Below are 12,800 nucleotides of genomic sequence, written 5' to 3'. Positions count from 1 at the left end.
AGGAAGTTGTCTAACTTTGTTTTGAATCCCTGGAGGGTATTTTCCCCTATAACAGCCTCCGGAAGAGCGTTCCAGTTTTCTACCACTCTCTGGGTGACGAAGAACTTCCTTACGTTTGTACGGTAGAGAGTGCCCTTTCGTTCTCTCCACCTTGGAGAGGGTGAACAACATGTCTTTATCTACTAAGTCTATTCCCTTCATTATCTTTTAACGTTTCGATCATGTCCCCTCTCAGTCTCCTCTTTTCAAGGGAGAAGAGGCCCAGTTTCTCTAACCTCTCACTGTACGGCAACTCCTCCAGCCCCTTAACCATTTTGGTCGCTCATCTCTAGACCCTTTCTAGTAGCACTGTGTTCTTCTTCATATTGTGATCACTGCTTCCCAGCGTCCCTTCTATTTTTACACCTTGCACCGGTCCTCATAGTACATTTAGAATTAAGTCCAGAATCACATTTCCTCTCGTATTTTCCTTGACAAGTTGTTCCAGGAAGCAATCGCCTACAGCATCCAGGACCTTGGTCTCCCTACCACAGCCAGAGGTGCCTAGGTTCTAGTCTATCCCTGGATAATTGAAGTCACCCACGATAACTGTGTTGCCTCCCTTGCAGTTACATTTAATCTCGTCCATCATTTCTCCATCAATTTCTTCAGACTGCCTGGGGGTCAGTAGTAGATTCCAATTTTCGTTTCCATTCCATTTGTTCCCGGAATTTTGACCCATGGAGACTAACTTATTTTTCGTTTCCAGCGTGTTCTCTCCAGTAGACTCAATTCCCTCTTTAACGTATAGGGCAATTCCCCCACCTTTCTGACCCACTCTGTCTCTGCGGTATAGCTAGTAGCACAGTGTCCCAGACATTTTCCACATTCCACCATGTTTCCGTGATGCAGATGATGTCAAGGTTATGTTTTTGTGCCATAGATTCTAATTCCCCTATCTTATGCGTTCATGTACATACACTTGAGTTTGCGGCCTGTTACTTTCTTGTATTTCTTTCCCTCATGTATCCCTTTCGATCTGTCAGGATTTCTGTCTTGCCTATGATCCGATGAGTCTTCCCCGCTATCTTCCTGCACAGTATCTGGGTATACCGGTTCCTAAGCCATTGTTTCTTGGTCGACTGTCAACTTTCCCCTTCTTCCTAGTTTAAAAACTTCTCAATTTCTCTCTTGATGTTGCTTGCAAGTAGTCTCGTTCCATCTCCGCTGAGGTGGAGTCCATCCTTCCTGAATAGCTTGCTCGGTCAGGATGCCTTCCCTTCCCTCCAAAGCTGCACAGTTCCCCCCATTGTATATGACATTAAAATGATAAACACACTGGAATTGTCAAACCTTCACCTGTCTCTATTTGTCCTGTTTTGTTTTTTTTTAATTAGATTGTAAGTTTTGTCAAGCAGGGACTGTCTATTTGGTGTACAGCGCTGTGTGTGCCTAGTAAAGCTATAGTAATAGTAAAGACTTTCTCTTATGTGTTTAATGTACATACATCGTATTGCATAAAAGTCATTTCTATCTTTATATAATGCCCCATAACTGGTTAAATGCTGACCATAGCACTTGAACAGAACCACCAAATACTTCCACAGACGAAAGGGAAAAAAACAAAAACAAAGAAACTGTGGAAACGATTATCTTGATTTAAAAGTTTTAATAACTGTTCTTCACAAATAAAAGCGACACAGTCAATATAAAAACAATTGATTTGGCGTGCTATGCACCCCATGCTCCCAGCGTTTCACACTTGTCGTTTAAACATATTTGGATGCTCAAGTGTATATTTAAATTTTTGGCAAATTTTGTGGACCCCAGAAGAAGGTTTTCTATAGCCGAAACACGGACCGTATCGGGTCCACACCACTTTGCTGTGTCTCATTTGGATTGTTTTTATATTGACTGTATCGCTTTTATTTGTGAATAACAGTTGTTATTAAAACTTTTAAATCAAGATCATCAACTTCCTTACATTTGTACGGAATCTATCCTCTTTTAACTTTAGAGAGTGCCCTCTCGTTCTCTCCACCTTGGAGAGGGTGAACAACATGTCTTTATCTACTAAGTCTATTCCCTTCATTATCTTGAATGTTTCGATCATGTCCCCTCTCAGTCTCCTCTTTTCAAGGGAGAAGAGGCCCAGTTTCTCTAACCTTTCACAGTACGGCAACTCCACTGGCCTCCACAGTTTCTTTGTTTTTGAATATAGCATTTGACCAGCTATGTGTTAGCTAGCTCCCAAAACATGGAAATTCAATGCTTGTTTGTGGAATACTTTTGTATTTGCTCTTCCAGATAGAGAAAGAACAGGCACTAAGGGTGAAATTTGGGCCCATGGGGAAAAAAAACTGCAACTAGGGAAAAATGAAATCAGTCTCAAACAGTAACACAGAAACCAAAACACTCTTCAACCACAATAAAACCAGGTGTCTCAAAATTACTTATACAAACTTAAAAGGGTATTTAATAAACTTTGAAAATTAGAAATTATAATCAATAGTTTTCTTGAAATAATTTTCTTTTGATAATTTACTAAAGGGTAGAAGCATCAGATCTTAAGGTGTGACTTGTTTTTGGTTATTAGACCTGTCAAACTATACACCATTCCTTACCATCACTTTCTTCCCCCACAAATCAATAAAACCACTACCTGAATGTATTTATTTATTCAATTTTCTATACTGTTCTCCCAGGGGAGCTCAGAATGGTGTACATGACTTTAATCAGGAAATCAAGCATTTTTCCCTGTCTGTCCTGCTGGACTCACAATCTATCTAATGTACCTAAGTCAATGGAGGGATTAAGTGACTTGCCCAGGGTCACAAAGAGCAGTGGGGGTATGAGCCCGTCACCTCAGGGTCCTGAGGCTGTAGTTTTAACCACTGCAACACACTCTCCTTCTTTGATATACCTCACTCACATGCTAAAATCAAATATCCACAATAGCAAAAGAAAAAAAAAACAGCCATCTCCTACTACAGAATAAAGCTCATAGCTTTGATACTGAGCAGCTGTCAAGACTGGTTTCTTGTCAACACTCGCAAAATTGCGCCCAAAGAATGCAAAAGTGTTTCACCAACCAAGCCAGCCTCTTGAGTTCACTACAACTAAAAAGGATCCCCGATTAGTCACCCACAATCATTTATGAAAAATCAAACATACCCTACATTTATTTATAGAGCAAAACTTACAAGGCTTTCTACATGTTAGCTCCTGAAAAAGAAAACCATATATTGACACTTTAAAGAATTTTAATTTTAGTCCATTAAATGATTTAATTTGAGCCCATTGATTCTTCTATGGTAACATAGTTTGATGTATATCCTCTTGATATTACAAGAAAGGCAAATAATTTACAATTAATAATTAAACAGTAATATTAAACACAATAGTCCCTTTAGAGCTTCAGAAGCCCTTGAAGAAGATAAACAACTGCAGCCTCCTCAGTTCTCTCATTAGGTATCTTTTCTTTTAAGACCATCATCTCTCAGTAGTGATTACAGGGAACTCGGGGAATCTTCCTATTATTCCTGTAGGAGATGGAAGAGTTGTACAGTTTTATAAAAGTTCTACAGGAGTCTGAAGATCTATTTGTTCTTGCCTGTGATAGATTGTGGTAAGTGATTACATCTTATCTGTCTGCATTAATGCAAGAATATAACATGTTCCATTTACATAGAAGAAACAGCTCAAGGACAAGGGGGTGAAGTTATTGAGAGGGAGGCTGAGAGGTTATATGAGAAAATACTCCTCTATTAAGAAGGTGGTGGATACTTGGAATCACCTGCATAAGAACATAAGAATTGCCATACTGGGACAGACCGAAGGTCCATCAAGCCCAGTATCCTGTTTCCAACAGTGTCCAACCCAGGTCCCAAGCACCTAGCTAGATCCCAAGTAGCAAAGCAGATTCTACAGATAGTCTGCGCATGCGTGTGGATCGCACAACAGCGATCCGTGCAGGCAGATGGGGGCATTCCTACGATCGCCCCCATCTGCATATTTTATCTTTTGGAATTCGTCCGACCTGCCCGGATCGGGCCCAATCGGACAGGTTGATGAATCTAGCCCTTTGTTGCCTGCATAATCTTTAAGTGAATTATTTTTAGTAAAATATTTATGGTTTGTTGGTGGGTCAGTACTAGGACCATCATACAGTAGTGGTGGAGGGAAACTTTTGGCAATATTAATCTACTCATTCCTTCCTTCTCTGTCATCCAATAAATTGGTCTAGACCAGAAATGTTCTCCTGAACTAAAAGGGATTACTTAAATTCTTTAAGGAAAGTGGCAAAATATCAACAATAACACTGGCAGAGATAAATTTTTGGTATGCTTTTTCAGGGATCTTTTTGGAAGCTTCTAAGGAAGTCATTTATTACTCTGCCCTCTCTGGGTTGAATCTTCGCCAGACAGGAACTTCTCTGTAAGCTTCTGACCTCTGTGGATCCTAGTGACTTCTTCCTTGTTTCCTCTTGCTTCTGAGGTCTAAGATTTTCTGTAGCTCCTCAAATTTTACATAATACATCCTCCTTTATCCTTCTCTATAGAAATGGAAGTGTGCTAGTTCCTCATTCCAGCGTACATATGATAGTTATTTATTTATTTATTTAGATTTCTATCCCGTTATCCCAGAAGCTCAGAACAGATTACAATAGGACATTCACAAATTAAGTTTATGGACAAGACTTGCCCCCTCTTCTATTAAACTGCGCTAGCAGTTTTTAGCACAGAGAGCCGCACTGAATGGCTCGCGCTGCTCCCGATAAGCGTCGGGAGTAGCGCAGGCCATTCAGCGCTGCTCCCCGTGCTAGAAACTGCTAGCACAGTTTAATAGAAGAGGGGGTTGGTTACAAACAAGGAGCACACAGAAGGAGGCTTATTGAGAGGAGTCTGTCTGCTGATGGCAGGTTTAGCAGAATAGGAAGGTCTTCACTGCTCTTTGGAAGGCCATTAGTGAGTCCAGTGACTTTATCTGTACAGCATCTCTGGCCCTGCTTTTCATTTTATCTCCAAGTAAAAGAGCTGAGCTAACCATTGTTCCTCTTCTTTCCCACTATAGCTCCTTCTGATCCTGGGCAAATCACTTAACTCTCCAATGGCTCGGCGAGGGCTATACACCTAGACCAGCAAATTTTCTACTTTTTTCATTTTCTACTTTTTTCATGCTAGCCACTACCGCCTCCTTTTAAGCAGACGGTAATTTTTCAGCTAGCGTGCACTAATCTTGTGCGTGCGCTAAAAACGCTAGCGCACCTTAGTAAAAGGAGCCCTAAGTGAATAGCCCTTGATGGAGGCTGCCCCAACTTTGAAGGTTGGGCTGAGATCTTTTCAGCAGTCCCCTCGCACATAGGGAGAGAGAAAGAAAGAGATTTAGAGAAGGAACATGAGTTACGGATGTGTGTTAGCATGAATTTGGTTCATGTGGGCACCTAATAAGATTTTTGTGTATGTGAATCGATTGTATGTTTAAATACGCATGCAAATTAATGCACATAGAATTGATTTGAATGCATAAAAAATGTCAGGCAAGGAAAGGATACACACAATAACAAATGTGTCTAAAAAACAGGGGGGGAAAATTCACAAATCTGGAAAATTTGGGAAAATTCAAACAGAAACCTTTTTCTTGTGTACATACCTAGGCGTAGAATCCTTTTATGCTGAATGTTTTTCCGGGGGGGGGGGGGGAGCAATGACTCTACATTGGTTAATTTTGCATATGTGTTAACAAATTGTATGAGGATGCACAACATATAATATGTTCATATAATGAGTCAAAATGTTGTATGATCGTGGCACCGAGGTACCCCCCTCTTCAAACTCAGCATGCATCCAAAAAGAGGGAGAAAAAGCCTCAGACTAATGTAGTAGTATAGAACCAAAACATACAAATCAAAACTGCTTTCAATACTTTCACTGGCAAAAAAAAACTCCCTCACAGAACAGCTCAGGTTTAGAAAAAGGGCAAAGTCACCCGGAGGCACATTCAAGGACTTAGCTGGCAAAAGACGACTTGAGCTCCAACGCTGTCATGTCTTCTCCAATCTTCCCAACAAGCGACCTTGTTTCACCAATGTTTGGCTCATCAGGGGAACAAACAATGCAGCCTTGAAAAGTGCAGCCCCACTGAGACCATGACATAAATGAATTTTCACTCCTGTGTTCGTGGGGGTGGGAATGTGGTGTGAGTGTTGCTTTCACGTGTCCACATGCATGTATATTGTATATCTGTATGTTTTTGTGCGACTGTGTGCATATCCATGTGTGTTTATGTGTATGTCTCAGGGCAATTTTTCTGAATGGGTTAGTTTTGTGCATATCATGACAAGAATGAACCTCACTCCTAAGCTAGGACATGCGAAGTATGACCTCAGTCTCTTAAATGTTTCGCAAAGGCTTACAATATGTAATCTTCTTGTTTATCTGGATGCTGGCAGGAAGTTAATTTTATTTGTGAGAGCTGGGACCCTTGAGTCCCACAGCAAGCAAGCACCAGACATTCTGCTTTCCTTTCTCTCAGAAATAAAGGAAGTCCACACCACCGTTATAAGCTCCAAACGTGAATTTTACTCTTCTCAAGGTGAAAAAAGGCTCTTTTGAGCAGAGAAAAATAGTTATTTTCAGAACAGTCCAAACTATTTAACTTCTCCTTTGCAGGGTCAGCATTAGGGGAGGGCAAACAGGGCAGCTGCCCTGGGCCCTACAGCTCCAGGGGGCCCCGCAGTCTCTTTCCTTCTGTCTATCTCCCTCACTTTCCTTTTCTCTCTGCCACTGGGAAAACCTGGACATGTCCTCTTTTTTAAGGACAGTCTGGGTGCCTGGATGGTTTTTTTAAATGGAGAAATCTGTATGGGTTTAGCCAGCGCTCCCAATTCCTCCACCTACCTCTTCCCTGGGCCCGTCCGCTGTAATTGAATCTTCGGGTAGCCAGCAGCTGCAACGAGGTAAGCCTGCTACCGCCAGTCTGCCCCAGAAGCCGCCTCTCTACAGCGACTTCCTGTTCCTGCATAGGCAGGACTTGCAAAGAGGCAGCTTTTGGGGTAGTCTGGCAGGAGCAGGCTTAGCTCATTGCTGCTGCCTGCTACCCAAAGGTTCAATTACAGCGACCAGGCACAGGGAAAAGGTAGGTGGGGGAGTAGAGAGCTTGAGAGGTCATGAGGGGAAGCATTGTCGGAGGGGGAAGGGGAGGGGGCTGGAGAAACAGCATGGAGAGAAGGAGGGCAAGCTGAAGGAACAGCATGGAGGGGGCTGGAAATACAGCATAGAGGGAGGGAAGAGGGCTTGAGAAACAGCATGGAGGGAGAGAGGGCTGGAGAAGCATTATGGAAAGAAGAGAGTGCTGGAGAAAAGAACATGGAGTAGGATAGTGCTGGATGGGAGGGGAGAGACAGAAAGAGCAGGAGAGGAAGTTGGAGGGAGATAGAGGGGCACCCACAGGGGAGGGGGAGAAAGAAAGAAAGAAGGCCCATAGGAGAGGGGTTTGGAAGGAGAGAGAGAGAAGCACCTGTGTGGGAAGAGGGTTGGAGGAAGGGAGAGAGAGAAGCACTGAAAGGATACAGAGGATGGGAAAGGTGACCAAGGAAATGGGTGGAGTGTGGAGGCAGTAGGTAGAATATGGGTGGGGCTTTGGGTGTGGTCATGTGTCCTCTTTTTGTCTTCACAAATATGGTAACCCTAGCCATAAGATATTGCAGAAATCCAGTCTACAGACCACTAGATATTGTATCACTGTCCTAAAATCACAGACAACATTGGCCTAACTTTAGACAACATCCGTAATTGAAAAAAAGACGCCTTTACCACCTGTAATATATTTGATTGCATTGTTCTTCATTGAGTTCCTTCGGGTGAACTGTATTTAACTCAAAACTCTATTTTGTTCTTTATAATTAAGCTGGCGTTCATAAATCCCTCCCTCCCACTCTTATTTCATTACATCTATAATTTGCCAGTGAAGATCTCCAAGAGAATGAAGATATTGCATCTAATGGACCCATAATGAAGAAGTTAATGTTCATTCAAATTAAATTTAACAGCTCTGATGGGCCCAACTTTAGATCTAACTTGCATTAGTACCTTAATACGCATTGCTACTTATAACATTAGCATTTTCACTTTAACACCTGCTTCCAACAGTATAGCTTTCATAAATAATCACACTGACTCATATCTGTGGAATAACTAATTTGGCCGCAGCTTTAATAACAATATTCACATCATTTAAAATTCAGAACAATCTAAATAAAACAGCAACAAACCCCAAAGTTTCATCATACTCTCCCAGAGAGCTATTCGGTGATGAAACTACCTCCCTTTAATTCCGTAACTTTTTTAAACATCATACAGGCAAGGCCTACTGTATTGTCAGGCCGGGCCTCCTCTCGTAGTATAACCAAAGAGAACATTATGGTCTGAGAATCAGGGAATCTTGAAATTCCATCATTGAATTTGGTGAAACAAGTAAGAATTTGACAGTAAATGGTATCAGTACAGGGTGCAGTTTTGTGGAATTTATTGTTAATTGAAATTAAGTAGTCTTCCACTGTGATGCAATTTAGGAGAGATGTGAAAATGCTGTTATTCAAGAGATAATATGAGTAAGTTCCTTCATTTACACCTCCTTTTACAAAACTGCGATAGCATTTATTAACACAGGGCAGCACACAGAATGCTTTGCGCTGCTCCCAACACTCATAGAATTCCTAGGAGCATCAGGAGCAGTACAGAGCATTCAGTGTGCCAGCTTGAGCTAAAAATCACTATTGTAGTTTTGTAAAAGGAGGAGTTAGAACAGGTAGATTTTCAATTTAATATGTTATTGCAAAATGTTTTAGTGAGAATAGTAGTAGAATATAAATTTTATATGAGTTTTATTTTATGTTTGTTTATTTTGACATAATTTGATTATGTATGTTTTAGTGGAACCCACGCAGAACTGTGAATGCAGTGGGATATAAATTTTTAAAAAATAAATATATCATAACCCCCCCCTCCCTTTTATGATGCTACATTAGGGTTTTTTATCGCCGGCCACAGCAATATTATCTCCGACGCACATAAGAATTCTATGAGCATCAAAGATTTTACTGCCAAGGCTGGTGATAAAAAATGATAATGCAGCCTCATAAAAGGGGGCCAAAGAGATGCTAATTTGGGAAGGACTACCTACTTATAACATAGCTCTATGTAATATTTAAAACAGATACTTAGAGCACTTATGGAAGACCTACTGTAGAATTTTATTTTACAGAGCAAGTTTATTTACAATACCATGCATGCAATGCAATAATTTAAGTTATAATTTAGGGACCTTTAAACAAGGGAAATGTGCCACAAGATAAAATATTGTTAGAGAAGTGTGTGAAAAATGGTAGAAACTATTATGAAGAACAAAATTATTGAACATAATGATGATCATGGTTTTGATTGCACAAAGCCAAAATGAATTCTGTCAAAGGTTTTCCATTCCAATCTGCTACATTTTTTAAGGTGTGAATAAACATATGGATTAAAATCATGTACTAAATATAGAGCCCTATTTTAGACAAAAATGTGGAGAGGGGACTTCAGACAACCAGCTCAAGATATGGAGAATTACCACAGGGCGACAATTTTAGTGTATAATATGCAAACAAAGCAAAGAATGCAGGTGTCTTATAAAGATAAAAATCAGAAGTACAAAAATATCTAAGACATCAATTAGTACACAATAATGAGAAAACAAACACTGAAAATATGAAAATAAAATGTATCTAAGGAAAATAAATACATTTCACTAATATCTTTCTATAATTTTAGCTCGATAACACACAAATTAGAGAGAAAAAATTGATTGCACTGAAAAGTAAGGTGCTTCAGATAAAAACATCTTTTTCCTTAAATGTCCATGCAAGTGCTCTATTACCTATCAATAATCTCCTTATCTATTTGCAGTCCCCTTGGAAGGGAACTTCAGGACCTACTCTACCTGACTGTAATTCACACTGAGTGAAAGCAAATAACTGATCCAAAAATACAAAAATATTTCACATTGCATAGTGTCACACCCGCGCTCCTGTAAGGCATGGCGAGCCCACGGGGACGTGACCAAGACCTCAGATCCAGCGTGTCCCTTCCTACCAAGGGATCCTTCAGGTCTTAATGCAGGCCCAATATCTGCCTCATGAGCATGCAAGGTAAAAGAGTCCAAGTCAGAAATGGCAAAACAAAAATAGCTTTATTCCAGCCACTGGCCAAATAAACAAAAATGCAGGCTTCTGCCTGATAGTTACAGAAAACATTCATTCCATGAAATTATGTGCCTCAAAAACCATCAAAATCCCCAAAACCCAAAGTGTTCAAGTCCGCCGGCAATGGCTTAAGTGTAGTCCCCTGCTTCTGGGCTTTAACAGTATAATATAACTCAGTCCTCTTCACCAGAGCAGATATACATCAGGCATGTAATGTTTTATCACACAGTCCATATCAAACAAAATCACTGTTCTAATCAAATCCCAGTATCATGCATATGTTTCCCTCTGAAACGTTGCTGCAGTAATCATGCAAAGCTGTGAAGGAGAAACGTGATTTCCTAGCTTGATAAGTAGCTGAGGAAACATGCACACACTTGTAGGCAGCAAACCTTAAGGCTATAAGAAACTATGCAAAGTTCATGCTCAATAGAGAACCTAACCTTTTGCACAAACAGGTATAGCTTAACTGGGAACTCAAAACTGCAGGCAAACAAAAACTCCAATGTTTCACTGCACCTCCATTGCTATGGGGTAAGCCTCAATTCCTACCCTGCTTTCTTGAGTCTCCATGGCTTCTTCTTCCTGCTGCTTCAAAACCTCAGAGGCAGAACACATCTCCTCTGTATCGGACATTGGCCAGTCTGTGTCACCAGCCACTGCAGGTAGGGTAGAGAGGAACTTATCCTCTCCTGCTGTTTGTCTCCCTCTTGGCTGTTCCTCTCCAGTGTGCCTCCTTCCTCTTCCTGTTCTGAGGAGCCACGTTATATCCTGTGGAGAGCCACTCCCCCTCTGGGTTTTCCACACACCAGCCTGCTCCCTATTACTACAGGCAGGATTCTTGCTAGTCCTAATTCTAACAGTCTGTTCAAACGGAATCAGACTTCTGACAATGGCAGGGACGGGTTTGCACTGGGTGCAGCTTTTCTCCCTAACCTTTTCCTGCCCTGCCTCTTCTAACTCCATATCATTGTCTGAGCAGAAGTCAGCTTGCTCTGTTAATTGGCAGGCCACCTGGTCAGCTCTCCTACACCTAGGCTCAGTGTGGTTTCTCCTGATTCTTGGGACAAAACCTTGGACGGATTCGGGTTTATTATGGACAAAACCCAAAACGGACTTGGGTTTGTCACAATAGGCATGGGAAATTTAGTGTTTTGGATGTAACTAATGTGTATATTGTTTTTTCCCAGGATGGTGGAGTGCAGAGGAGGAAGATAAAGATTTTCCTAGATGATATGGAACCTTGCAAGTGGTCACACTCCCTGTTTGGCAGCTGAGAAGTATCATCTTTAGTAGGGAAAGCATTCATAGGCCAGATAGTCTTTTTCTGCTGTCAATTTACTATGTAGCTAAAAGAAAAGTAAAAAATAGACCTAATAATGGTACTCTCTGACATCATGGACATCATGGATAGAGGAAACCATTCCAGTGTGACTGAATTTATCATTCTGGGTCTTTATATTGGTCAGCAGCACAAGCTCATCTTTTTCTTCATATTCTTCATCATCTACCTCATCACCATTGTGGGAAACCTGTTCATTCTTACCCTCATCATCAATGATTCCCGCCTCCATAGTCCCATGTACTTCTTCCTGGCCAACCTCTCCATTGTTGACTTACACTGTGTCTCTGTTACTGTCCCTAAAATGTTAGACAATTTTCTGTCTGACAGGAAGTCCATTTCCTTCTTTGGCTGTATGTTGCAGATGTATTGTTTCCAGTTCTTTATTGTGGTGGAGTGTTATATCTTAGCTGCTATGGCCTATGATCGCTATGTTGCCATCTGTTATCCATTAAATTACACATTGATTATGAATAGGAGAGTCCGATTCCAGCTTATTGCTGGCTGCTGGCTCATGGGCTTCCTAAATTCAGTGACAGAGGCTGTCTGTGTCTCTACTTTGGACTTCTGTGGCCCTAATGTCATCGATCACATTTTCTGTGATATCCCCCCACTCTACAAGCTTTCTTGCTCTAGTATCTTCGCACATGAAATTGTCTTTATGGTAGTTGTGTTTATCAGTGGTATCATCCCCTTCCTGTTGGTAGTGGCATCCTATGCCTGCATTGTTTCTGCCATTTTGAAGATCCGTACATCAACCGGACGGCGTAAGACATTCTCCACCTGTGCCTCACACCTGATGGTGGTGACATTATACTACGGCAGTGGGACTTATTGCTATGTGAATCCCTACTCTATGTATGCAATGAGTCAGGAGGTGAAGGTCATAGCAGTGTTATATAGTGTTATTAACCCTATGCTGAATCCTATCATCTACAGCATGAGGAACAAGGAAGTCAAAGGAGCATTTAAGACATTGTTCTTAAGGAAGCGATTCTAGGTCATATGACAATCCTAACATTTTTTCCCTTCTCCAACAAGCAGTTTTTCATTTTTTTTAATTCTTTATTTAAATTTTAAACTTTTAACATAATCATCAGTCAAATAAGAAAAAATACAGTGTTAATACGTTAACATTTTTCTTTCTGTATTTAATGTACATTGTATATTAAAATCAATAAAATATTTGATAAAAAAAAAAGAGAAATATTCCTTACATGCAACCATAAATCAACA

The 12,800-nt window shown here is 40.8% G+C and overlaps 1 protein-coding gene across 1 annotated transcript; it reads left to right on the top strand.

The window, feature by feature from the left end:
• Positions 1-11,601: 11,601 nt before the first annotated feature.
• On the top strand, positions 11,602-12,564 carry LOC117359481 (olfactory receptor 5V1-like). Its single transcript, XM_033942387.1, has one exon. The coding sequence runs from the start codon at positions 11,602-11,604 to the stop codon at positions 12,562-12,564; it is 963 nt and encodes a 320-aa protein (XP_033798278.1).
• Positions 12,565-12,800: the final 236 nt, after the last annotated feature.

The sequence above is a fragment of the Geotrypetes seraphini genome, chromosome 1 (genome assembly GCF_902459505.1).
Source record: "Geotrypetes seraphini chromosome 1, aGeoSer1.1, whole genome shotgun sequence".
In the NCBI taxonomy this organism is placed as follows: domain Eukaryota; kingdom Metazoa; phylum Chordata; class Amphibia; order Gymnophiona; family Dermophiidae; genus Geotrypetes; species Geotrypetes seraphini.
The sequence above is the reverse complement of the archived record's forward strand: the minus strand, read 5'-3'. Positions and strand labels throughout refer to the sequence as shown.